The 26,009-nt window shown below is 40.7% G+C and overlaps 3 protein-coding genes across 4 annotated transcripts in view; 1 reads left to right on the forward strand and 2 right to left on the reverse strand.

Annotated features, from left to right (window-relative positions):
• IA-2 (tyrosine phosphatase IA-2) overlaps nucleotides 1-11,874 on the reverse strand; it is a 45,264-nt gene extending 33,390 nt beyond the window's left edge. Inside the window, exon 1 of one of the 2 annotated variants that reach the window (XM_070211399.1) lies at nucleotides 11,696-11,874. Coding sequence is in view for 1 of the 2 variants with exons in the window: in XM_017142233.3 (XP_016997722.2) it covers nucleotides 7,173-7,197 (25 nt within the window). In the remaining variant the exon portion in view is untranslated. Of the gene's footprint in view, nucleotides 1-7,172; nucleotides 7,466-11,695 lie in introns of those variants that run through there. The other variant, XM_017142233.3, reaches the window with a different exon arrangement.
• gNacalpha (germinal nascent polypeptide-associated complex alpha subunit) lies at nucleotides 417-1,648 on the forward strand. Its single transcript, XM_017142235.3, has one exon. The coding sequence runs from the start codon at nucleotides 534-536 to the stop codon at nucleotides 1,413-1,415; it is 882 nt and encodes a 293-aa protein (XP_016997724.2). The 5' UTR covers nucleotides 417-533; the 3' UTR covers nucleotides 1,416-1,648.
• A 3,185-nt stretch (nucleotides 11,875-15,059) lies between the features above and the next one.
• S (EGF receptor activation regulator Star) overlaps nucleotides 15,060-26,009 on the reverse strand; it is a 29,335-nt gene continuing 18,385 nt past the window's right edge. Inside the window, exons 3-5 of the mRNA XM_017142267.3 lie at nucleotides 17,581-18,056; nucleotides 17,351-17,515; nucleotides 15,060-17,282 (exon numbers count right to left, since the gene is read on the reverse strand). Coding sequence (XP_016997756.2) covers nucleotides 17,055-17,282; nucleotides 17,351-17,515; nucleotides 17,581-18,056 — 869 coding nt within the window. The 3' untranslated portion in view covers nucleotides 15,060-17,054. The remainder of the gene's footprint in view (nucleotides 17,283-17,350; nucleotides 17,516-17,580; nucleotides 18,057-26,009) is intronic.

The raw sequence follows: 26,009 nt of genomic DNA on the forward strand, positions 1-26,009 counted from the left end.
CTCATTGCATTATGAACTTTTCGAAAGCAGCAATTTATGTTGTTTATTACGCTTCGCAAGCAGCAGCCGCATGGAAAAAGTTAAGATGTTTGCCAAGAGCTCATGGGCGCGGACGAAAATAGTTCTTGAAAGATGGAATAATCAAAAGCTGTTGGCCAGACGGAACAATGAAACTATTTTTAAATCGGAAAAACAACTTTTTAATAAGTTTTGGCATTTGCAAAACACAATAACGATTTTTGCGACTAAAAAATATATTATAGTTTGCCAATTTTATTAAATAAAAAACCACGCTAATATTTTAAATCTTTTTTTTTTAACCCTAAACCCTAATCCGAAGAAACCTTTTCCAACACTCTATCGCTTCGTGTAGAGCGGCCCCAATCTGCCAATCGAAGTACGTGCACACTGTCAAGTTCCCATTTCCTGTTCTTTTCCTCCCAGCAAATCGCATCACGTGCGTCAGAGCTTGGAAATTATTCACCGAAACTTGTGCTTCGCAAATCCCCCGTTTATATTTTATCCCCAGCGAAATGGGCAAGAAGCAGAAGTTAAAGAAGGCCGCCCAGATGGCAGCCACCGCGACTGCCGCCGCCGCGAAATTGCAGAAGGACGACAAGGAGAATTCTCCACGAGGTGAACCCTCAGCCGCTCCAGGCTGCAGTGGTGGGCAGAAGGAGAAGCCCTGCAGCAGGGAGCAACTGGACCCCGGCTACTGCAAGAAGCTCAAGAAGCTGATGGATTTGGCCAACCAGCTGCCGACCAAGGTGATGAAACTTCAGCAATCGGCGGAGGAGCAGCAGGCCGCCTCCGTGGAGGATTCCAGTGGAGGCGGTGAGTCCACCGATAGCGATGACGAGGCCCCCGATCTGGTGGAACTGGAACGGAAGGCTTCCCAGCTGGGTCAACTGAGCCCGCTGACCTTGCGATCCGCCGATGGACCAAAGCATTCGCGCGGCGAGAAGAAGGCCCGTCGCATGCTCATGAAGCTGGACCTCAAGCCCGTGGCGAACGTGACCCGGGTGACCATGCGGAAGAACAAGAACATCATGCTGTACATCCAGCACCCCGAGGTCTTCAAGGTGCCGCACTCGGAGACGTACATCTGCTTCGGCGAGGTCCGCGTGGAGGACATCAGCAGCTCGGCGGCCGCCTCCCAGGCAGCTGCCAAGGCGGCCGAGCGTTTCCGTGTGCCCACTCCAGGCGGTGGTGAGGAAGGGGCAACTCCGGCCGGGGAATCTCTGGCCGACGAAGAGGAGGATGATGACGAGGAGGTGAACGATGCCAATCTGGACGAGAAGGACATCGAACTGGTGCAAATGCAGGCCGCCTGCTCCCGCAAGACGGCCATCAAGGCTCTGCTGCGGAACGATAACGATGTGGTCAACGCCATCATGGCCTTAACTGTGGGCTAGCCCCGCCTCCAAAGAGGCTAATCGATATATGGTAAACCCAATTTCGAAAACACAAATTGCACTTTAGTGACACGTTGAAATTCAATTTATGGATTATAAGTATTTGATATATCTTCACTGTGGCTTAAAACCTGCTCGTAAAATGTTAATCATAACTTGTATACTAAATTTTGAATACACCAAATTCACTACAGGAAAGATTTTTAAACCAATAAAGTTTTAAATAACTTCAACTTCTCTTAGAAATATTATTTTTGCTACACAATTTAAAAAAATTTTTATTTTTTATACATTTCCTTAAAAAGAATTTTATTTTCTAACTTCCCAAATTAGAATGATAAATTTCTATTTAATTTACAATCATTTTCCGGTAAACGAACATTTTGGTGGCCATTTAAGTCTGCACATTTCCTCTTCGATTTTCTTGCTTTATTCAATGCTTGTTGTACAAGCACAACAACTTCCGGTGCCATTTTTATTTAGATTCATGGAAGAAAGACTTATTTGCTGGGGAACGCATTTCCTGTTTTTGAACATTTTTAGGAATTGAGCGGAAGTATCCCTTTGAAGCGTTTACGAAAAGCTTCACTTGCAGACGGCAAATTGGTTCGTTTATTATAATTTCCTAATGAATTGACATTTCCCATTTTAAATTTGACATAGTTAAATAGGAGAAAGTTTTTTTCCAAAGCGTCAAAATGTGTATAAAATTCGTATATGCGAAACTGTGCTGTTTTCCTTTTATTCGCTCTTCCATCAACGCTAGACTTTGCCAATTTTCCTTTCAGGTACTGTCATTCTTGTCCATTTTCTTTTGTGGCGGAAATTTAATCGCTTCTTTCTTTGTGCCGCTGACGCTGCACTTTTGTTTATTCTTCACTTAGTTTCAGCCGTTTTGGCAAAGTCTCCCAGTACTCGACTTTTGGATTTTTTGCAAGGGAATTTTCCTGACGACGCCTTGATTGCGTTTCTACTTTTTTGAGGTGGAACCCCCCATATTCCCAGGCGAGGAGAGGACAGGTGATGTCGCTGCTGGTGACGTGGCTTCATAAGCCCTGCTCCGCGGGCATTCCACTCAATTAAAATGGCTTGACTTTCTTGTTTTTTCGCTTATATTTATTTTTTGTTTTTTTGGTCCCAGCAGCGACAGACAATTCGCAAAGCCACTTAATAAATAGCTCTCTGGCTCTCTAACTTAATTTTATTTAATTTGCAGCTGTCGTCAGCAGCCGTAAAAAAGGCTTTAGTTTTGCATTGTGGGCGCTCAGCAGTCCGTGTGGCTGGGCACGTGCTCGCTTTTCCGCCGGAAAAGTGGAAATGGAAACTTTGTAGGTGTGTTCGCAGTGCGAGTGGAAAATGCTCGCGCGTGTCGGCTGCGAATGGAAAGTTTTTAGGGTTCCTAACGTAGGCGCTTCCATTCCCCTTGGAACTTTCTTCGCCGGAAATTGATTAAGTTGGTTTGCCTTTAATCAGTGGAATTGAAGATGCTGCCGAAATACAAATCACTTGACAGTCGGGCAGCTGTACTGCGCAATTTACTGTCCAATTCAAATGGTACTTTGAAGTACTTTCCACTCGGACAGCGAACTACGGCTATTTCATCTCGTTGCTGGCCAAATCCCAGAAAATACGGCAGCAAATTCGAAAGTTGTAAAATGCTTAATGGCATCATTTAAGTCTAGGATTCATCAACTACGAGGGCAGGCTTCCTTGGAGAAAACTGCTTGCTCTGCTACACATGAAAATGTTAGGTATACTGTTGTATATTTTTTAAGGATTTTAATTTAAATTCTAAAAATAGTAGATTAAACTATTATTTTTTTTATATAAATAACTTTATGTATCCTTAGAATAACAGCTTGTTTTAAATAATATTTCTTTATTTAGTAAGGTCTTCAAAAAGTTTTTTTTTATTGTTCTGTATTTTTATTGTTCGATTGTAAAAGGTCCTTTATTTTGAACACAACATCATAAGATTCCCATTGTATCCACTTGGTCCTAAGAATTTACCATATTTCTTTCTGTGTAGGCTTAAGGACTTCCTTTATCTCAGTGCTCCACCTTCTGTTCCTGTTTTACAAGACTTTTCTTAGGCATAAAATGCTCTTGGTTTTCCTCGGCGCTTATAAACTTTTCCCTTTTGGTTTTGCGGCCAACATTTGGCCTACTGGCCCGTGCGCTTGAGAAGTTTTCCTCTTCCTCGTGGTTATTCATTCACTTTCAAGTTGATTTGGGTTTCGCATTTCGGTGCGCATTTCTTGACCAAAATCTGCAAGATTTGTCTTCGCCTGCCCGCATCCGTCGGGGCAAGTTAACCTGCTTGAGTCGGGGCTTAAGGATTCGGGATTCCCCTTGGCTGACTTCAGTGGTTGGGCCCTGAGTTCATCTTTTTTTAGAAGGGGCACCACATATATACTGCTGAGCTAATCATGACGCCGATGATGTGGCTCCCTCTTCACCATATCCATTTCCCTCGGTTGGGTTAAATGTCGAATGCCGTGTTGCCTTTGGACTTTGGTTTGAAGTGTTGGCAAGCTTTTGCCATTTGATTTGACGCCTGTTGTTTGCCTTTCGGAGGAGGGGCAAAAGTGGGTATGGGATTTCGAGAGGCTGAGCATCGGAGACGCCACACCTGGCAGGCTGTTTCGCCTGCACTTTAGAGCTCTTCGGGGCTCCTTGGGGTTCTATTATTGTGAATATCGAGCACCTGGGCACACGAAACGCGCAAAGGAAAGGAAAGCGATTTCCTGGCAGGTGATTTAAGGCCACGACAGGCTCACATTTCCCGGCCTTTGTGTAATTGATGCACGGCTCTGGCTAAAGGATAACAAATCGCTTCCATCCTGACTTCGCATCCGCCCACGGAACACCGAACAATGTGTACAATTCGCCCACCCTCAAATACTCGATTCATAATTCCTTTTTTGGCCAGCCCAGCGTGAAAGGGATTTCCGGCGTCCTCAAAAAAGCAGGACCTCTCCGCCCAAAAAGCAATTAGATAAACTTGCCAGCTGGATTCGGCAATTGAAAGTGGGCGAAAGTGGAAAATTGCGAGGGGCAGCTGGGAGTGGCAGGACAATTATGAGAGCGAAAGGATGGGATAATTCAACAATTTGGTCGGGTTAGGGGAATCAGCGTGGAATTATTCTCCTAAGTGCAATGAATTATGACTTAATGCTTGAGCGAATAAATTATTCTTACGGGTCTGAATGGATTATTTCCTTTGTTTAGACTACCTACATAATTCATTTGATAGGAGTAGGAATTTATTTTAATTATTTAAATGTTAAATCCTTAAATTCCTAACCGGAAACAGAATCGTTTTCCTATATCCCATACTAATCTCACCGAAATTGCTTTTCTAAATTGTGATTGTTCTCACATATCTCACTTCCATCTGGATTTAATTGTTGCAAACATCTAAACCATTGCTTTGTTGTCGGTTTGTCAGGTATGCAGCATCAGATAATTCTTTTTTTTACGGGGCTTTATCGTCATCTTTTCCATGTAAGGCAAATTGCTTTTCCTTTGCCAAATTGTTTTACAGTTCAACCCGAAAAGTTTTGGCATTTTACAGTTTACCTCTTGGCCCTTTTTACAACCCCATTTCAGCATCGCAGCAATTATAAGCTGCCTAGGGAATATTCAAGGAATTTTGGTAGCAGAGAGGGTCTTTTACCAAAACCCAGTTCTTGGAGGTGCTCGTTAGGGAAAGCTGCTTATGTTTCCCCTGAATTTTCCCGCATGCAGAAAATTCTCGCAGTTAATAAGCATTTCCGTTTGCTGGAATTCATGTGCCATATTTTATTCAGATTGCGCTTCATAAATGCAGCTGGTGAAAGGAGAGCAAAGGCCACGGATAATGAACACCAGTCAGCACTGGGGTAGAAATTTCCATTTCCAGCGAACTGATAATGTTGTTAAAGTGCATACATATATGGGGGTGGGGTGGGGGTGGGTCTCTAAGAGTGGGCGGGGAAAAAGGAGGCGGGCTGCGAAATCAATTTCGGGAAAAACAAATTGCGCAGCTTGTTACTGAAAGCTCTGTGAAAATAATACTGCTGCACTTTCTGCTTTTATGATGTACTCTTTTCCTGCCCGTGTGCGCTTATCTACCCTTTTAGCGGTGAAACTACTTTTAATGGGAAACTGATAGCGGGCCATTTTCCCATTTTCGATAAATAATGTTTTCCTAATTAAGTGACCTTTTATCACGACACCTGATATGAAAACTCACTTCCCTTTCGCTGAACAATTTCATATTAACTTGTGAAATGCCAATGATTTCACGGCAATTGTCATGAAAATAAGTGATAAATACGCATCGAGATTCATTTGCATTTTATAATTGAATTTATGTAACCAATATGCCTGTCTTCCCTTGAATTCTCGAATTAAATCACACCGAATCTGAATTGAGTGCGATTCGAGTTTCCGCCCGAGTGGACTGTGAGTGCCGTTGCCTACTTTTCAGGGCCCTTTTCCCTTTCCTGGCCGCCGATCAACTTTATTTATTTTTCTTGTCCACTACCTGTCGGATTTACTTAAACGCATTTAATTGAAAGCGCACGACCCGTGCCATTTCAGCTGGCGTCCATCGAAAGTAACGTTTGCTGGGGCAAAGAACATCGTATATCAATTTAATTTCGAATGGCTAACTCTGTAAATTGGCATGTGTCAATATTAACAAATAGTCAAAGCTTTTGCTCTCACCAGAAATGAAATATCATTTCCCCAAGGCTGTATTATGAATACTGAAATTGTCAACTTTATGAAAATGTGAATGTTAAAGCAAAACTAATATTGTCCGGATTTTATTTGTGTTAATCTCTGTTTTCCCCAAATTCGTGCTGACTATGATAAAAAAACGTGTATAAAATTGTCTTTTTAAGTCTAAGGTCGTATACTTAATATTTTTAAAACATTTTTATTATTAAAATATTTTTATAAAAATATTAAAAAGACATTTTTATACAAGTTTGTTCGAAAACTAAATAAATTCAACTACAATTTTATATTTTTAAGAAACACACGTTTGTGTATAAAGGATCTAGATTAGCCCTTATTATACACATCTGGTCAATCCAATTCTTAAAGAATAATATCATGCTTCAAACCAGGACTTAAGAGATATTTATTTTAAAATATATTTTTAAATTCTATACAACAAAGGTTAAACATTTGTTTCACTTTTTTTCTCCTTTTTAACTTTAACATACATATTCGCTTCTCATAACCTAAATGAATTAATAACTCATAACTTGTATAATATCTTTTATTGTGGCTATTAAAATTTCACAAAATCCGTTATTAAAATATATTTTATTTTAGGAAATGTATATCAAATACTTAAAAACTATGCCTCTTAGTTAAAACCCCTTTACCCAGCAACAACCTTTTTTAAAATATGTATGAATACAAAATTGTTTTAATTTTAATTTACACAAATTAAATATACAAAAGTTCTTTTAAGGAATGTATTTGCTTGTGCCAGCATAATTTTCACGTTATTTACTTCTAAATTGTACTTTTTTCCATCCCACAGATATGAGGAATTGTAATTGTTTTAATTTACTTGAGTGAAACGTGAACATTTTTTTAAAGAACTCATATCAAGTAACCAGTATGAAATCCGCGTAATTTACTGTCAGACCTGCATTTAGCTTAGCAAGTAAAAGTTGTGCTTGCAAAGTGGACCAAGTTCCTGCCCCTATTCCCATCCCCGTTCCCATTCCCATTCCCTTCCCCTAGACTCACCGCTTGAAGTGCCGACGGCTGGCATCGACGCTGGGTGCCATATGTTAGGCTTACACGCTTATCGCACCAGGAACAGAAACAGAAACCCTAGAGCAGCCGCAGGACTCTTCGTGGCACTTGGAGCCACTGGGCACTGGCACTCGGTCGTCGGATGGCTGCTGAAGTAGCTGGCGCAGAACACTGGCTGGGAATCCACCGCCTACTTGTTGTAGGCGGGCACTTTTCTTATTTAACCGCTCAACACTTGGCGCAGCGTTCGCTGCGCTCCGCTCCCCAGGTTGAACTGAACGGCGTCGATGGATTCAGCTGCCCGCGGAGCGTTTTGAGCATCAAATAGCGCACGGCAACAGCAGCCGAAGTGGAGCCGAGCAGAGCCACCCGAAGTGACTTTCCAGCTGCTTTTCCAGCTGCCTGGGGAAATGCTGGAAAAGCAAGCTTCGGCAGCTTTTGCTGTTGCTTCGCCAGCTGCTGCCATGGTCCGCTTTTCCGATTTTCCTGTTGCGCTGTCAGCGCGACGCCCACGCGATGAGCTTTTCCGCGCAACCCACGAGGAGCTTTCCCTGAAGGCGGCGCCTACGTTTCGTAGGATTCGGGACCGAGTTCGCGTCGGGACACTCGGGAATCTAAATTCTCTCTCGCTTCCCCATCCTGGCCATCCCGCTCTCCGGGCCCCCAAGGCGTTGCCAAAAATAGCAACAGCGCGAAAGTTCCAATTGCCTCTCCTACCCAAGAACAGAGTACGGTGAAGACTCTATAAGTTTATCCAGATTTTTCGAGAAAAGTTTAAGAAAGTTCAAGAACTTAACTGTTTTACCTTCTGGTTTTTATGTAAAATTTTTTTTAACAATTTAAAAATAAATTGTAGGTCCTGATAACTTATTTTATGAAGTACTTTTTTGAGAAATTAAGTAAACTTTAATTATCATTTTAAGACTTTTTTAAAACTATTACTTATCAATCCCTACTAAAATAGTTTGATAAATATCAAAGATAGAATAATTTATCTTTTTTACCACATAATTATTATACTTGATTTTTTAACTCATTTTATTTTTCATTTCATTTTTATTTATTATTATTTATTGTTTTGACTTCCTAACGCTACAAGTTGCATAACTTATAAATTACTGCGCTAGTCACAACTTTTTTCTCTTATAGAATTTCTACTGCGCCTGCCGAATTTCCTTTCGATTTCGTTTGTGGATGCTTTCCATTTTCAGTGTGCGGACTACTTTCTGTCTGCTTAACAAAGTGCCAAGTCAGTTTTGGAGCTCAGCTCACGACCAACAGCAACTGTTCCCCCGAAATTGTGTCGAAAATTTTATAACTTGATATATCTGCCCGGGCTATTTTTAGCACTGGCTGTAGGTGTAGCCAGGGTTGCCATTGCCACCATTGATTTTTCTCACTGTTTTCGTTCTTTATGCTCCTCCATACTTTCCCCGCCCCCAGCTTTTCCGGGCTTTTCGGCTGTTGCCTGACGCAGCGCCTTTTATGAATGAACTTGGCTCACATAAGCATTTGTTATAACTCCCAGCCCCCCAAAAAAGAGGTGGCGTTGCACCCTTCGTTGGAATTATGGGGTTTCTTTTGGGAGACGGGATACGGGGCAACCCTAATAAACGCGTTTTCAATGTCACCAAAATGCTTGCAATCTCATTAAGTAAATGGATTGCCCTTGTCGTAGACGACATAGTCGAGGTTTTGTAATACAGACATTTGTCCATATGACGCCATTGTATCGTGTATTTTGTATCCTTAGCCTGATGTCATGACTGAGTGAGTGTGTGTGTGTGTGTGTGTCGACGTCTTTCGCCGTTTGTGTTTGTGCAAGGATATTGTTTAACTGGGGCGCTGGGCTCCGTTGGCGTATGGAATTATGATTAATATTTGTTCAGTTTAAAATTAATTGCGTTCAGCTATTGCCCCGACAGGCGTTACATACCATCGCACGCCCACTAATCCAGCCACTTTTTTAGCCATTTATAATCCCATAGACGAATGCCTGAGGTCAGGCTATCGGGGGCTCTAACAAGAAGAACCTGGTTGGGATTGCACGGAGCTGCCGTGAATGATTACATGAAACAAGGTCGGCCCAGCTAATTAAACGACGTTACGTTACGGTAATGTATTTATATAAAAAGGTAGAGCTAATCTGCGTTTCCTTTGATGATTCTCCCCAGGCGCAGATGGGTCTCATTTGCAATTAAAAGGGATATAAATAGATTCCAAACAGTTGATTTACTTTCTTATATAATTTCTTGTTATTATAACACATAATTCGCAATGAGCGCAGGGTTTACGAGGTTAAAATTTAATTAAATACAAGTAGGAGTCCACTTTTAATGTTGAGTAGGTTGTGTAAAGGCTTTAACTTTAGTTTAACGTCACAGAATTGTTAATCTTAAATCACTTACTTTTCTTGGAAATTAAGTAAGAATTTTGGGGTGAATATTACGTGTTTGATCAGCGAGTAAAGTTTAAAGTTCACGAAAGTCAATGATTGTCAATCTTTTAAAAGGTTCGAAGTCAATTTTAATTTTAAATATCTCGCCCCCAAAAACCCTCGGTCAAAATAAAAGGGCGAATTTAATATTCTGGGCCAAAGTTAAAGCCAATTTAATTCACTTTCAGCCTCCATCAATCTTTGTTATGCCCACAGAACGGAAACTTGTTTTGCTTATTTGTTCGTTCGGCCCGGAGTCAAAATATTTGTGCAATTGCTAGACTTTGTTTTTAGGGGGCCATCAAAATATAATGCTATATTCATGCATGTTTAACTGTTACGGCTTCTGGTTGAATCGTATTTGTATCTGGTTCTCTGTTGGTTTAGTATTAAAACTAAAGTGGCCTCGTAAGTTTGACTTTTTCGGGATGGGATGGCAACCGTATTTGTATCAGTGGCGGATGAGCGCGCTTTTATGCGACGAGGAGCCTTTATGAATGCCCATTTTATGAGCCGACTTGTTTATGTTTACGCGAAAATATTTTCGTTTCATTTTTAGTATGGCTCCATAAGCTGCCACGCCCCCTCGCCGCCGCCCTCGCTTCCGGTTGTTGACGCAACTCTTAATCAAACAGCGGGCTTTTGTGTGACATTTATAGCCACCGTCCGCTGGCCGATGTCCGATGACCAGGGCTATATTTAACGCACTTGTGGCTGTGGACCACGACCTCATCTTTGTCCTCCTTATTTCTCACAGCCTGCATACATATGCCATCGGTCATGTCAGCGGCATTCAATCAATCGCCATGAAGTCGACACAAAGCCCACGCCCAGCAGGTCTCTGTTGTTGATGAATGAGTCAGTGGATCCTGCGAGTCCTATTCCCAGAATGACGGCTATGGCAACGGCAGTTCTCTCACATATCCGTGCTCGAAATACAATCGAGTCACATGTCCTGCCGCCTGAGGACGAGGACAACAACAAGTGGTGGCTGTGGTGGTGCCCGGTCATGCAGTGAATCCCAATCCCCGGACAAACAATGTCATAAAGGGATTGCACGGTAATCAGAAATTTCGATAAGGCAGGGACTGCATCGAGAGAGGTAATACATATGCACATGATATCTGATATGTGGGTGTGAAGTTATTATAAAATGTTTGTCTCTCGATATACAATTAATTGTTGTACTCAATTTATTAATATCTATGATTAATACATATATCGTATCATGATAAAAAATACAAACCATTCAGGTTTTGCTTATCTATTTTTGATAATATGACAATGGAAAATCAATATATAGGTCACTACGCCTCTCTAACTTTACTTTAACTTATCCTTACAATTATTTAAGTTAAATGTATTTAAATAAATTATCAGAAATCAAAATATTCTGCCAAGAAATAAGCTTATAATTGTTAAGAAACAAGTGTAGAGATTCTGCACTCAAATATTACGCATACGTAAATTACGTATACGTGGTAAACAAATTATAGCCCATCTATATACTGCTAATCTATATAAAATGCTTAATTGATGGTTATTTACCATAGCAATCTAATTTATTTGTGCATTTAGTAATTCCGCATGTTATTAAATTTATAGGTTAATAGATAGATTCCTGAATCTGACTATAATTATATTCCATTATTTATGTATGCAAATATTAATAGAATTATATTTTGCACAAGCAAGCAAATGACAAAACTAACTTGAAGAAATCAAGAAGAGTACCAAATTAATCAAGATTCCACTTAGTACAGCTCTTAGTAATCGATTGGCACCTTGACGTTTCATCAATACTCTGAACGATCCGCTTAATTAAATATTTAGAGTGACCCCCAGTGAGGAATTTTGCAATCAAGAAGCACGCGTCATTAATTGCTTCCCCCTGCATTCCCATTGACATCCCAGGGTATTCGATGGCAGGTGAGGAACACTGAATGGTTTGAGTGAATGGGTGCACGCACCTGTTGCGAAAAGGTCAAATCACTTAGCCAACTACTACGGTTGGCGGCTGGTAACCCTATATCACACACATATAGCACTACGGGCTAACAAATGGCTTTCGACTTACCTCAGTTTGACATTTATGGCGTGGCTCATGTATTTGTTTACTTCATATTCAGCGCAAACGAACGAAGACATGCAAATTGATGTGCGGTGATTATAGGTTTTTATATTAGTTAAGTACGTTTTTCTTAAGTGTCCTGCCCTCTCTCTCCAGTTGCTTTTTCCCGTTGCCGTTTGCTGTTTGCTCTCCTAGGTAGATCGTATAAATTTTGATTAATTCTCCTGTTTTATGTACTATATATTATATATAAAAATATATATATCTATTTCGTTAGCAGCACTTCTTTTTGACGCAAACAACGTCAGCGACTGACGACAGCAGCCTGAAGCCGAAACCTGAAAACCAAGCGCTTCGAAGACGTTAAAGAGAGTTTTGTGGCCAAAAAGAGAGAGCGAGCTTCCAAGAGCACCGGCTATGCTGCGATTGTGTGGGTGCCTGCGTGGTTGTGTGGGTGTGCTTGCAGGTGTTCGCAGGCGCACGGATGACGTGCGATTATTTGTGGCCACTGGGCACTGGCGTCTAATTGCCGCCTTGCTGTTGATATTGGCCCACATGTTTCAATTTCTTGGCCACAGGAAGGCGAAGAAGAAGAAGAAGAAAAGTTGAAACATTATTTAGCCCACGCCTTTGTGAAAGAGGCGTGTTTCCCATAGAGAAACTGGGCATTTAACTACGCAATAAGCTGGTACACTCGCACTCTCAAAAAATAGGCCTCAAGTTCTCTGAAGTCCCCTTGTTTTTGGTCTCTGGCTAATTGTGGGCGCGTGCACAAAACACGCAAAACAGAAATAGCCAGGAAAAGCCAAGCCAGGGGAAATGGTGGAAAGCCGAGGGAAAATGCTGGCTGGTTGCAAAAACATTAGCAGCATATGGCTGGCTGACATTTTGTGTAGCATACTTCTGGGCTGTCACTTAAAATGTTCTTTCACACACACACTGCCGCACTTTCACATCCACACACACACATGCTCACTTAATGAAGTTCAGTGTCAAATTTTTCGTTTCGCTTTCAGCCACAAAAATAAAACACACACAACCGAGCTTTTCCGTCGCCATATTTTCTCTGGCCAATATTGTTGTTTTCTTTTTAGAAAACTGGTAAAAATGTTATTTAAAAACAAAGACTAACGCCTCCTTACTCTAGTTTTCTTTGTTATTTTCTTTTGATTTTTCGTGCTGCCCAAGTCCTTGCTGCTGCTGCTCTTTTCTGGCTTTTCGCTCGCGTTGACCGTCAGCCGAAGGACTGCCTGTCCTACTGAAGCGCCATTCCTCGGCAGCCTCGCCTCGTAGTCGCTGCCTTCGTGGACTCGCAGCTCGGAGTTGGCTCTGCTCGTCTGTTCGCCTGCCAGCGTATGTACTGTACAGTGTGCCCTCCCACACACACAGACACACACACACTCACTCTCGCACGCACTCAGAAGCAGTTCCCAAATTCCTACGCATTTCGCTTACAGCACATGTGTGTGTGTGTGCTGTAGGTTAGGCACACGCACTATTAAGAGAAAGCTCGCCAAGCTTTCACTGCTTTCACAAATGTGGTAAAAATTACAGCACTCGAGAAAGTAACTATTATATTTTTAGGTATATTCTGATTTGAAAATTCATCGTTCTAAGTGATCATAAAACTTTTTATAAGATTTCTATCAACCTAAACATGTGTTGGTATAATAAAAAATGTATTAACTTTATATTTTAAAAAAATCCTTGAAATTTAAATTTATTTATTTAAAATTTAATTATTAAAAAAACATTTTTTTTTTTTTTTTTGTATTGATCTTTTATAATAAGTTGTATTTATCGGAACTTATTACAGAATTTATTAGAAAAATTTTGTATCAATATTTGAGTGCTATTAACGTGTCCGCAACTGTATTTTGAAACATTTTTGGAGAGTAACAATGGAAGAATTAAGAGTCAATAGTCAGCGATTGTAGTTACAGCAGAGTCTAAACTTTTTAAAACCCGGTAAAACTTAAATATACAAGAAAATAATATTGAACGTATAGTAAGTCCCTGGAATTTTACAGGGTATTCTGGTAGCTTTTTGCAACAAATAAGCCTCTGGAATCGAAGGGTTATCTCCCCCAAAAGCTGTCCTAGAACAACAACAATGGCCGGGCTACGCAAATATGCCGCCCACCACCCCAGCAAACCATTTGACGTAGGTTGACAGCTGTTTGCCCTGGCCAAACTTTATGGCTATTGATTTTGCCCCGAATTCTGAGTTCCGAGTCTGGGCGCAACAGTTTGAAAGTCGCAGCTTTCACTTTCGTGGCCCGAAGCCGATGATTTCCGAGGCAGCGCCACCCACTGCGCCTGTCCGTTGCCTCTGTGTTAGTGTGTCAGAGCGGCGCCTGCGCTGGTTTTCCGTGCGGAAAAGCTCCGTCGCAACAGCCTGTTGCCGACGTAGGCGGCACCCGGAGAATAGCCACCCATGGCAGCCACTTCCAGGTGGCGCCAATGCACTGAAAGAGGTCCTCTTGGGTACCCCCTTCTAACTGAAACCCCCACCGAAACCTAGACAATGACCGTGCACATGCCAAGGCGTCGCAGTTGGCTCAGCAAATTAATTTGATCACTTGGATAAAAAGCGAGCTGCATGCTAATGCCGCTTTAATGAGTTCTGTTTCCGCCTGAATGAAGGGATTATGACTGGCGGTGGTTGGTTGGCAAAAAGGGCTCAGAGCACAATCGTTAAACGTTGAGCTTTGCACTTTGCGGCAAGGGGTAAGTACTGTTTGGCAACAGGTTGCCAATGGCATCCGCATCCGGCGGCCATTATTGTTCAGGGGACGGGAAGCCATTTTGAATGGCAGGCAGGAATGTAGGCAATGAAAAGCGGCTGAAATAAAGTGCTGCATACTTGACGGCTGTGGCAGCTTAAAGAGGAGAACCACTCAACTGTTTAAGATTCTTGAGTGATTTTTTATTTAATAAATCATAAGAAATCGGAAGAACCTGCCCAAAACCCTTATGCCCATTAAAATCAATATTTACTCTTACATTTCATGTAAATCTTTATTTATTTCATTCATTGAATTCGTGTAAATTTTGTTGGTATTCATAGTTTATATTATTTTGTCATAGTTGCAGGCCTTTTCTTTTCAATTTGTTAGCAAGTCTCTAACTATAATAAGTGGCGGCAAAGTTGCATTCAAAATTTTCATAAGTATTCATTGTTTGCGTTTTCAGTTAGTTTTTTTTGGGTAGTTTAGAATATGTACTCGTGTCACTGTTTCTCTCAACAGTTTTCAAGTCAATCTCATAAGATAAACAATTTCGATTTATGCCATAGATATAGTTCTTGGTATGGTTTCGAACGAGTGAACTAAAAGCGATGGGTGGACATAAACAAAAGTCAATGAAATTTCATAAGTTTTTGATTCTTTATTTTTTATATTAACTATAAATTTTGTTTCCTTAGTTTTAGGCTCGCTGTAAATACAATTTCTAGTTCGATGTCGAGCTTAGCATGAGTTAGCCTTTTGCTTGTGTATGTGGTGTGTATGGTATGGGTATTCTTTTCTTTTTTGTGGGGCGTGATGCAATGCGGGATGTATGTGCTATGGACAAGGCCAAAATCAAATGGTTATCATAATAGCCTACTTAAAATTTGGTTAAACGCTAATTTACACAAGATACAACTAAGTAATTAGAATTAGGCTTAAAAAAACAGACATTAGCACTGTACTTAGGACTAAGGTGATGTGTTTTGTTTTGTGATTTAGTTTCGAGTTTCTGTAGTTATATAGTTTATAGTTGTGACGGATTTGAGTGTGGTAACTGAGTGAAGACTGTGGGCATCACCGTCGTCTCATCATCGGTAAGGCAAGTTTAACAGACGGCAAATGGTAACAACAAATGTTCTGCTAGTGACGGTTGCTGCTCAATGCTCTCTCTCTTTCTCTATGTACAACGATTTCAATATGAGTTATGCTTAGATTTTGGTTTTCGTTTCAAGTCTAAGTCGAAGGCACTGATTCTCTACTCGGCTCTCAATTTAATATCTGTGTATCTGGCTATAAGTCTGTGTGTTGTGTGAGTTATATTTTCTTTTTTTTGGGGCGGGGGCGAGGTGCAACGAGTTCGCGGCACTTGCAACAACTGTCACCGATCTTTAGCTGTGTCCAAGTGTGCACATAAAAAATAATAATACATAATCATTACTAAAATGTAATTGAAATACGAGTGGTTTTACATTTAATTCCGTTGCGCTACATTTACATTTATTTACTTTGTTTATTCGCTAGTACCTTTAGTACATAAGATGTGCATGAGTGTAGTGTGAGTGTTCTTGGGTGTTCATTCGATTTTTGCTCTATTTCGTAATTGCTGTGTAATATTCTTTTGAATGCTGCCTCGTTTTCTAATTCGATTCCTTCGATTCTTCATTTTTGTTATTTAATTTAACGGTTCGCTTATGTTGTAACTATGAGTATGAGATGAGTTGAAAGCAGATTTTGCAAATGAGTTTTCTATATATTTATTCGCTTGCGCTAGTGTGTGTATGTGTGTACAATGGTGGTGTTTATGTGAATGTGTATATGGATGTGCTTGGTTTGGTTCAATAATTTAATATAATTTAAATATTTCTGTATTTAGTTTTGCGCTTCTGTTTCCTCGTCGTCCGGCGCCAGTTTAAACAATAATTTACGTTAGGTTTCGCTTACTTATGGATTACTAGATAAAGCATTGGATATAACATAAACTTGCATAGATAGATAATTGGATAGTTTGTAGGAGATAGCCGACCTAAGCCTAGTAGCAGAGCAGTTACAATAATTTCTCGTTCATAATCCGAACTCGCCGCGCCAGTTGCAATTTAATTTATACATCGAAAAGGGGCGGGCGGGCGTGCGTACTCTTAGATTAACATTCATTTAGTATAGCTTATAGCAAATCATAATACGTTATATGCATATATGTATATAGTAATGTGTTTTTTGTTTTGTATTCAACACAATTTTGTTCTGTGTACTCTGCTCGATACACGCGCACAAAAAAACAATTTCGACAAAAAATAAATGAAAATAATAACATAAAGGCGATATAATATGTTTTTGGGGGGAGGGAAAAGGAGATTTGAGTTTTACAAAAACTAAGATTCTACTCGTACAATATATCATAATCGGTATACAGTATATATAAACGATATCGTTAGTGTCGCGTATGTATAGTAATAATTATCATTCTAACATAGAGTTCAGTTTGAGAGTTTCGCTAATCTCTCCAAGTGTTTTCTTGATCTCTTTCAGTAGCTACTTTCATTTTCTCGATTTTTAACGCTTGTCTTCACTTCGATGTCGTCGGGGGCATCTAATTCCCAGTAGGATCCTTCGATCGTTTGTTTCAGTGGTCGAACCTAGGGCGTCTTCAGCAGCAGGATGTCTTTCTTGCGCGTGCGACTGGCGCTGGCATTGAGCCGCTGGTAGAAGTAGTTCCGCCCGATCTTGCGCTGCAGCTTGTAGGACTTGCCCGCCAGGAACCTGGTGATGTCCAGCACATAGTCGTGCACGTCCTCGTGGTCCTCGAGCAAATGTATCGATATCACATCGATTTTGACTTTGTCGAAGGGCAGCGTCTGCAAGATCTGCAACGGAAAAATATGTAAACCATTTAGCAAAAGTGTTGGGAAAGTTATGTTAGTCAGTCACTCACCTCCAGCTCATGCCCCTGTACGCCCAGACTAAGCAGATCGTATTCGGTGCGCTCACATGCCAGCATGATTGTGTAGAGCGGAAAGCATTTGACACGCGAGTTGAACCACGAGGTCTCCTCGTCGTGCAGACTATTGATGCGCACATCCTCGTTGTGTATGGTAATCTACAGGGAAAGCGGTGAAAATTAGTCACTGATTCTTCTATCCTCCATCTCATTTTACAACTCACCTCTTTGGGATAGGTATTGGGCGATACGCAGGCGTGCACCACCTGCATGCGCGCCCGCTGGGCATTCTGCTTGCGCAACGTGAAGTACCATCGCGGCTCCGGCTCCACCAGCACGCCCATCCAGTTGAGCTGCTCGCTCAGCCAGGGGGCCGTGATCAGATGGGCGAGCGGACCGCTCAGCGACTGGATCACCGCTCCATTCATCTTCCCGCCCACCAGATCGGCCACATAGTGGGCCAGCTGATCGGCTCCGCTGCCGCTACTGTTGCTGTTGCCGAACGTCGATCCGGCGGTGGCGGCAAGGCGGGGGGAATTGGGCGGCGGACCCACTGACGCGACCTTGGGCGACGCCTTGCCCAGGTACTTGCCCATGTGGATCTGGCGCAGGAATGCAATGAGTGCGGGATCGTCTTGCGCAACCCCATTCAGCTCGTAGTCGCGCGACATGTTCAGCCGAAACTGTTGATGGCGAATCTCTGCAAGAGGAAAATCGAATCAAAAGATCAGTTGCAAGTTTTAGGTTTTAGTTTTAGTTTTAGTGTGGTGGCGGTAATTGAATTTAATTAAAAGTTGTTGCACCACTGGACGCATGGCGTGTGTGGCTGAAGCTCTGCCACGCTTCGCTGCCAATTGGAGCGCATTGACCACATTTGCATTGCCAATTGAGAGCGCTTTAAAGGCGGTAATGTTGAATACTATCTGCTAAGAAACGTAACCAAAAGGACCTCAAAATCAGTTAGATATAACAAATACTAAACTCTCTAAAGTAGGTTTTCAATAAGATAACAGGATAAAATTCATTTTAAAGAACGGATTCTAATAAATAAGTAGTAAAACTTAAGTCATAAAGTTTTTAGGGAAATTTTTAGGCAAAATGCCAAAAAATGTTTAGGTAATAGTAAGAAATAGAGGAAGAGAAGACCCCATTGAAGGTCGGAAGAAGGAAACAGCCGCTTGGCTGTTACGATGACCTCGCCTTGAAAAGCGGCTCTATTTTTTTTTGGCCGCTTTGCCGGCCCATAAAGTATAATGAGCGCACGGCCTTTGATATTTAGCACATGACCCCATCGCCATCGCCATCGCCATCCCCTCTCCTCATCCTCACCGATTTTTCCCCGCCAAGCCAAGCCGGCCCAACCTGTCCATAAACCTTAGCCACAAAAAGCCAACGATTTGCCGTAGTTTTGTTTCAGTCGCCACACTCCCCGCTCAGTCGTTTAGTACATTCAGACACACTTGGGTTTTATTTGCTTTTCACACTTTCCTTGTGCCAATTTCCACTTTTTGTTTCGTTTTAACATGGCCTGGCCTCCGGCGAAACAAATCGTAAAAGCCGAAAGAAATTAAAATATATCAAATGTACTTGCAACAATTGCTGGCAACTTTGGAAAGGTTTAAGTTGCCAAAAGGCCAAGGTTTGATGATTACATTTTTGGACTTTCAGGAGTTAGGAACTTCTAGAAAAACTTCAAAGTGAAAGCCGTAACGAAAAACTAAACTAAAAGTCTATTCAAATATAACAAAATAAATCCCAAATTCCGAATAAAAATCAGGCCATTCCATTTTCATACAAATTTCCTAGAACCTTTGAAAACTTAAATTATGACCTCAAATAATTTAAATAAATTTGACAAAAAGAAATGTGACGTGGGCGGGAAAGCGTGGCAAACATCTCGCCAAATCGATCTTCCATTTAGGCTACTTATAACTTATACGTCATCATTTGTCGCTCCGGTTCGTCAGACGAATTCACATCGTTATGGCCCAGCCGCCTCACCCAAAACCAAGTCGTTATACAAATATATATATTTTTATATTTTATTTTTTTTTCGCCGCCCATTCAACGCAAATGTGCCATGCAAATTTTGAGCTAAAATTTTTATGTTTCGGTCACAAAATGGCCATAAAGTTTATTATAATGCATATACGAACAGATAGACACAGGCTGAAAAAGCCTGTACAAAAACAGTTGCCGGCCATTTAGACAAACCACTATAATTTAGCTGAACGAATAGGAGAGGAGAGGAGACATTTTTCTGTAATTTCCCAGACGAGACGCCCCAAAGGCCTCGAGTGAAAACCTGCACTAATTAACACCAAAAGCCGATCTTGTGGCAGGGAAAGTGCCCGGTTGGGGGAAATTTATGCGGCCATTAGTTGTGGAAATCTGATAGCCGATTGATGTAGGGTCTCGCATTACCCCGTAGCGATTAGAAGTCAAATGAATTATTTGATCATTTGTCTACCAGCATACAATATATATCCTCCTTCCAATTACGATCCTATACCCCCGACAGATGTGCAATAAAAATAAAAGCCGCCTTAAACCGTTAAATGCGAACACATGTAAATCCGATGTATAAAAACCGAAAATGGAAATGAAAGAAAAGAATGGGAAAAAAATCTGCCCTCGGGCGCAGCAATTTCGGTGTCAAAAGCTGACATTTCTAATTTGCACAAGGGGTCGTCGTCGTTTTCGTCGTCGTCGTGGTTCCGTTCAGGGTGGGCAAGACAAATGACAGGGCAGGACGGTCCCGAAAATTATATTCAATGGCGGCGGACAACATTACCCAGAAGGAATCGAGGAGCAACGTTTAATTGCGGTTAAGCGGCGGCAAACTTTAAGTTGCCTGGTTGCTCGTCGTCCTCAGGCGGCGGCGGTTTATTCAGATTATTCAGGGGTATTCAGGGGTAGCTCAAGAAGGACTTGCCCTGCCAGTGCACGCCCTTTTCAATAATTCAACAAAGGCAGGCAAATAAAAACACAGAAAGAGGGAGAAAGGCACAAGTAAGACCCACAACTTTTATGCATTTTCAATTGCGGCTAAAAGTTTATTAAAAAAAAAATAATAAAAAAATTTACACTTCTCAAAAAAAATTGTACATCAGTAACTAACAGGATTAAACGATTTGCAAGTATTTAAAGTATAAAATACTAAAAAAATATATTTTAAAAATGAAGAAAGAAAATATTACAAATATATATTTTGTAAATGCTAATTAAAACAATTACTTAAAGTAATGGTTTTTTCTTTAGATTAATTTATATTCAACAATATTAAATACTAAATCCTTTAACTTTTACATAAGTTACATAGTTACATTTCTAATATTCTAAGCCCCTTTATTTTAAGTGCATGTCTATAGAAGTACGACAAACTTCATAGTCCAAGTTAGTTTGTCTTTGTTTTTCCCTTTTTTGAGGGCACTGCGACGTGGCTGTCGTCGGGCAATGTTACCCTTGTTGTGTAATACATATCCGCGGCCTGAAATCGGGATCTGGAATTGCGTGCCCGCCCTGTGTTCCTATCCGCATGTCCTATTGCCACATCGCCTAGTAGTTCAGTTATTGATTTGTGCAACGATTCGGTTGGAATCGGTTGTAATTGCTTGTTCGGCGCTATTCAAAATGGCCTGTTTCCATGTTGATAACGACGAATGTTCCTACATGTCTTGCATGTGGCAACGCAAGCTCTGATTTATTTAGCAAATGAGTCCAAGAGTGGGCCTAATCTAAGTGGGTCGGATCTTAATCACCGCCCGCAAAAGCCCATTTAACTGTGGCGAAATGGAAAAAAGCCGCTGCAGGGCAAACTTCTGCATCACGTGATCAGGTGTGAAATGCATTAAGTGGGCGGAGAAACGCGGAAAAAGTGCAATCAAGAAGGCAAAACATGCAAGTAACACACTACGGGAATTAAAAATTAATTCAAATATTCCATATACCTACAAAAAAGTTTAAACCATAAATGAATATCTCATTTAGGAACTGATATATGGCCATGTAACACTCTAGATGATATATGACCCCATTGAAACGTGCCAAGAAACCTTTAACATAATAAATGACCCCGTTTTAATGTGTTAAACGTACCCTTCTCGACCATTTATCAACCCTGATTGAAATATCTCTCAACGAAATCCCGATAAAGCACACACATGAGGGCAGTTTTTCAGCTCAACTCAGTTCAGCTCCCCGCTGTTGTTGTTTTTCTTATTAACCTTATCGCTGGGCCATTTCCCAAGGAGAACCCACACGACGCCTAAGAAATTGCGCAATTGCAATGCAAAGCAATGAAAGCAGGGAGGGTTGCAAAACCCTAAACCCACATGCGGGTGTGGTATAGCCACTAAGGAAAGAAAGCAAGAAAGGAAGGCAATAAGTACAAGAAGTGGTTCCAGTTCCATATAGTCATCGTGAGTCCGCTGTGGCGCATGCTGTGATAATGCCATTTGAGCTTTGCTTTTCAAATTGAGCACTCGCTGCGCTTTTGACGTAGCCGATAGACGACGGCCTCTGATGGCTGATCATCTCCGCCGAAGCCACGCGAACGAACCACTTGCACCACAGCGACGAACCGCAGACCATGTCACGCAGTCCAGACGACGACGACGTCGGCGATTTCAACGCTGCGGGGGTGGATTTTCCACCGGTTTGGGGGCCATGCAACAATGTTGGCAACTGCACACGAAAATTATGAATCACAAGGCAAACTAAGCCGGGAGAGGGAGGAGTATTCCCTGAATGACATCCGGTGGCTAGCAGGGGAGGTTACTATATAGTATACACAGAAAAAATAGCTTAAAATCTAGCAGTCTGTATTTAATCGAAATAAGTTATGATAATATTATACTATCCCTCTATCATTCTATAAGTTTAATAAATCTTCTAATAATATTTCAGTTTAAATAAAAATAAAAGTTTAAAAATGTAACTTCTTACTAGGATTTTTGTTAGTTAGTCTAAATACAATCCAGATTAGTTAAAACTGCTTAGAAGTAGTCAGACCAAAGAGGTACTTGTCAAGACCCCTCTACCGTTGGAAACCTCCCTATAGACCGACTGCGTGCTTAACGGGAATTAAGTCATTAGTGGTAGTGATAGTATGTGTGTGTGCAATGGAGTTCAAGTTGTAAATTTCAATTAAAGTTGCAATTTGCAAATTGTCACCAATGGAGGCCAGACGACAGTGACAGTGACGACGACATCGTGTAATCACCGCAAGTGTGAAGATAATGCCTTCTTAACATGATTAATGCTTTGACCTTTGGGGGCGTGTTCGATAGGGATGGCAAACATGATGGAAATGCACTGGGAAAAAACGGGGTATGACAATACTCTATTATAGTATAATACTATTTTTATAACTAGATATTTTTCTACTTCTACTACTATTAACTCCACAAATGGACTAATACGATGTGAAGTGCTACCAACTACTGTCAAAGGTGAGGCTAATGACACTGCACCTGGCCACCTGCACACTCCCCCTTTTTATTTTTTTGAAGAGAGCCACGAGCCATGTCAACAACAAGTGAAATGCGGCAACGTCGCCCGAAGGCGCGGCATGGCGTGTGAAGATGGCAACAGTAGTTACCAGTTACCAATCAGTTAAAAGTGAACGGTGAAACAGTGAAAGCCAGCTAATCGATGACTAAGTAATCACATGGCATGGCGTCAATAAGTAGGCTATGTTTGGATTATGGCACAAATCAATGCAATCCGAGGGTGAAATAAACCAAATTGGGTGACGGATATTGGAGGGAAAGACATATTATTGATGTTGGACATGTGTTCGACAGTCGATAGAAATGGAAATGAGTGGATGGAATTTGTTTATTTTTTTATATCCCTTAATTCAGCTCACTATATTGGTAAAACCAGTTCTTAAAATGAAATAACTTTTTAAGCCGTTTTGTCAAAAAGCAAAATATCGTTAAACTTTTAAACGGTAAATAGCAGCAGTAAAATAAGAGTTCGATAACCTCCCCTTATAAATATGATAAACTAAAACCGAACTCTAGTAATTTAATAAAACTATCAATTAGTTCTCGACATGATTGCAATTATTTTAAATTATAACTAATGGTTTCTTTTTATGCAAAATCATTGACCAACTTTCCAAGTGGATAAACATTCTAATTTTTGTACCCACATTTAATTATAGTTATTTAATAGTAGCTCTATAATTAGCTCTTTGTGTTTATTATTTCTGATGATTTCTAGAATCTTTCCTAACCTTTCCGAAATACATTTTCCCAGCCAAAGGATCACATACACCGATTACAAAATGCCGCCAAACATCAAATGCAATTTCCGATTCGGAATCTCTCCCTAGAGAAAAAAACTCAGTCATTGCAACAATCAAGACTGGAACGTGACTGTTACAACAAATCAAGGGATTGGATTGTGGGGGACCATCATCACCACTATCATTTGGTCATGAGAAGTGCCCAAGAAGTAAAGAAATATGGAAACAAAATGCGGCCGAGGCTGAATTTGTAACAAGAAGAGCGTAGGCAAGCAGAAAAAAGCGAGTGTGAGAGTTGGCATTTGGTATTTGGGTTCTGGAAAGTCATGGTCAGAGGTTTATCAGCTTGGGAAATTCAGGGGGAGAGGAGGGAGGGAGTTCGACACACATTCCAAATGCCACCGAAAGAGAAAAAATTTGTCACTTTAATAAGCGCATTTCGGGTTCGCTTTGGTTCTGTCAAGTGCATGATTTGAGGAAATTTCGAGCTGGCACCAAGCTTCAACTTTTCAACCTCAACCTTTGTTCCTCCGCACGGAACGTGTTAAATTTATATCCACTCTGCTTTTGTATTGGGGGTATAAGAAGAATACGAAGCAGAATGGGCAGAAGAAGGAATGCCTAATTTATGATTATTTTTGTTTATGAATCCGTTCGCTCGTATAAACCTAATAGAGCCATCAATGAGCCATAAAAATGGGACTGTCCAGCGGCAGCAGCAGCAACGTCAGCCGACAAGTGACACGCCCAAGTTGGAAACTTGGAGATATCATATAAGACCTTCCTCATCCTCATCGAATCAAAAAGAGACCCAAGTCTAGTCGACGTGGCGACGAAAAAACAAAAGAGTCGGATATTACAGCCAATAAGATGTTGAATTATAACCCCCTTCGAGCACTTAACTGAGTGCATGAAATTACGAATTTATAGCAAGAAATCAGCAGCAATCATCGTTTCGATTTTATACAGTTTTTAATGCCAATAAACCACGAAAGGAAAATAATTGGATAAGTAAAGAAGTCAAGTCATGAATTTAATATATATTTTTTGACATTTAATAAACCAATTTGAAAACAAAGTTCCCAGTAGAATTTAAAGATTATTCACTTCTAGAATCAGTAAAATTTTTTATTGGTTTCACCATTTTAACAAACTTTTCGAATATTCCTCACAATTTCATCAGAGATTAAAAATAACAAACAGAAATGACTAATCCCAAGAACTTTCATTCTTCCAATCTCATTAGCTCACGTGCTTAATCAGCTGGAAAACAACGCTGTTCAAATCCAATTTCCTAAAGAATTTGCATAAAATTCTAAAGACATCGATAAGAAAAAAGAAAACAATATAGGAAGAAGTTGGCGCTACGGAAGAAGTAGTCTGTCGTTAGCCCAAAGGAAGCAACTCAAGGGGGCAAAAAATCAACGTCAAAGCGAAAATTGCCAACACCCGAGTGGAATTTTAAAATGTCCCTCTAGAAGTGTGGATGTTGATTTTAACAAACTGCAACAACAATGGACTGACATTGATTTTTTGGGGTCTGGTCTGTGGTGTTTACTCTTAGTAGCCCTTAGTCACTCTGTGGGCCATATGAATCACTCAATAATACTCCGGCGCCAGCGTTGGCGATCCGTCGACAGCGAGCTCACATCATATGCAAAACAATTTCGCATGTAAAATGCTTTCCGCTTTCATTGAGCGCCAGGCAATCCAAATTAAGCAAATTTATTTTGTACTTTCGTACTAGTCTAGCTCGACGAGATCGCAACGAAATTTTTACAGACAGGCATTCTCCATTCGACGGGGCTGTAATTTGGTCTCGGCGACAACAGAATATTTTAGCGAATTAAAAGAAATTGCCTCATCCGACAGCTGTCCGCGATCTGGACAATAATGCGGATAGATGGCCAAGCTAACTAAGCTAGAATGCTGGGAATGCGTCATCTCTCGAATCTTGATAAGTCACAAGGTTTGCGATATGCCATTATTCAAGGGAAGGCTGTGTGGAAACGATAGAGCTTATAGTATAAACCCAGTGATTCTTGCAAATCAACTGCTGCCTTATCATAGAGAAATATTTGCAAAATGATTTCCTTATCGAATGGATGGTTGAGGAATGCGCAATTCCATATATCTAAATTTAATTATATTTTACTTTTAAGAATTTTTTAATAATAATTCTTCCTACTTCATCGATAACTAGATTTTTGTAGATATATCTTTGTTTAGATTATTTTAAATGTGTTTTTTAGAATGATTTACACTTTTCTCTCTACAAATTTTATTATAATTCTTAAGAAGCCACAATAATTTTTCTCTTGTTACCAAACAACTATTTAAACTCTTCTAGTTAGTCAACTAGCAATTAGATATTCCTTTGACGTTGGAGCGGCTGTC

This window comes from Drosophila takahashii, chromosome 2L, assembly GCF_030179915.1.
Source record: "Drosophila takahashii strain IR98-3 E-12201 chromosome 2L, DtakHiC1v2, whole genome shotgun sequence".
Lineage (NCBI taxonomy): Eukaryota > Metazoa > Arthropoda > Insecta > Diptera > Drosophilidae > Drosophila > Drosophila takahashii.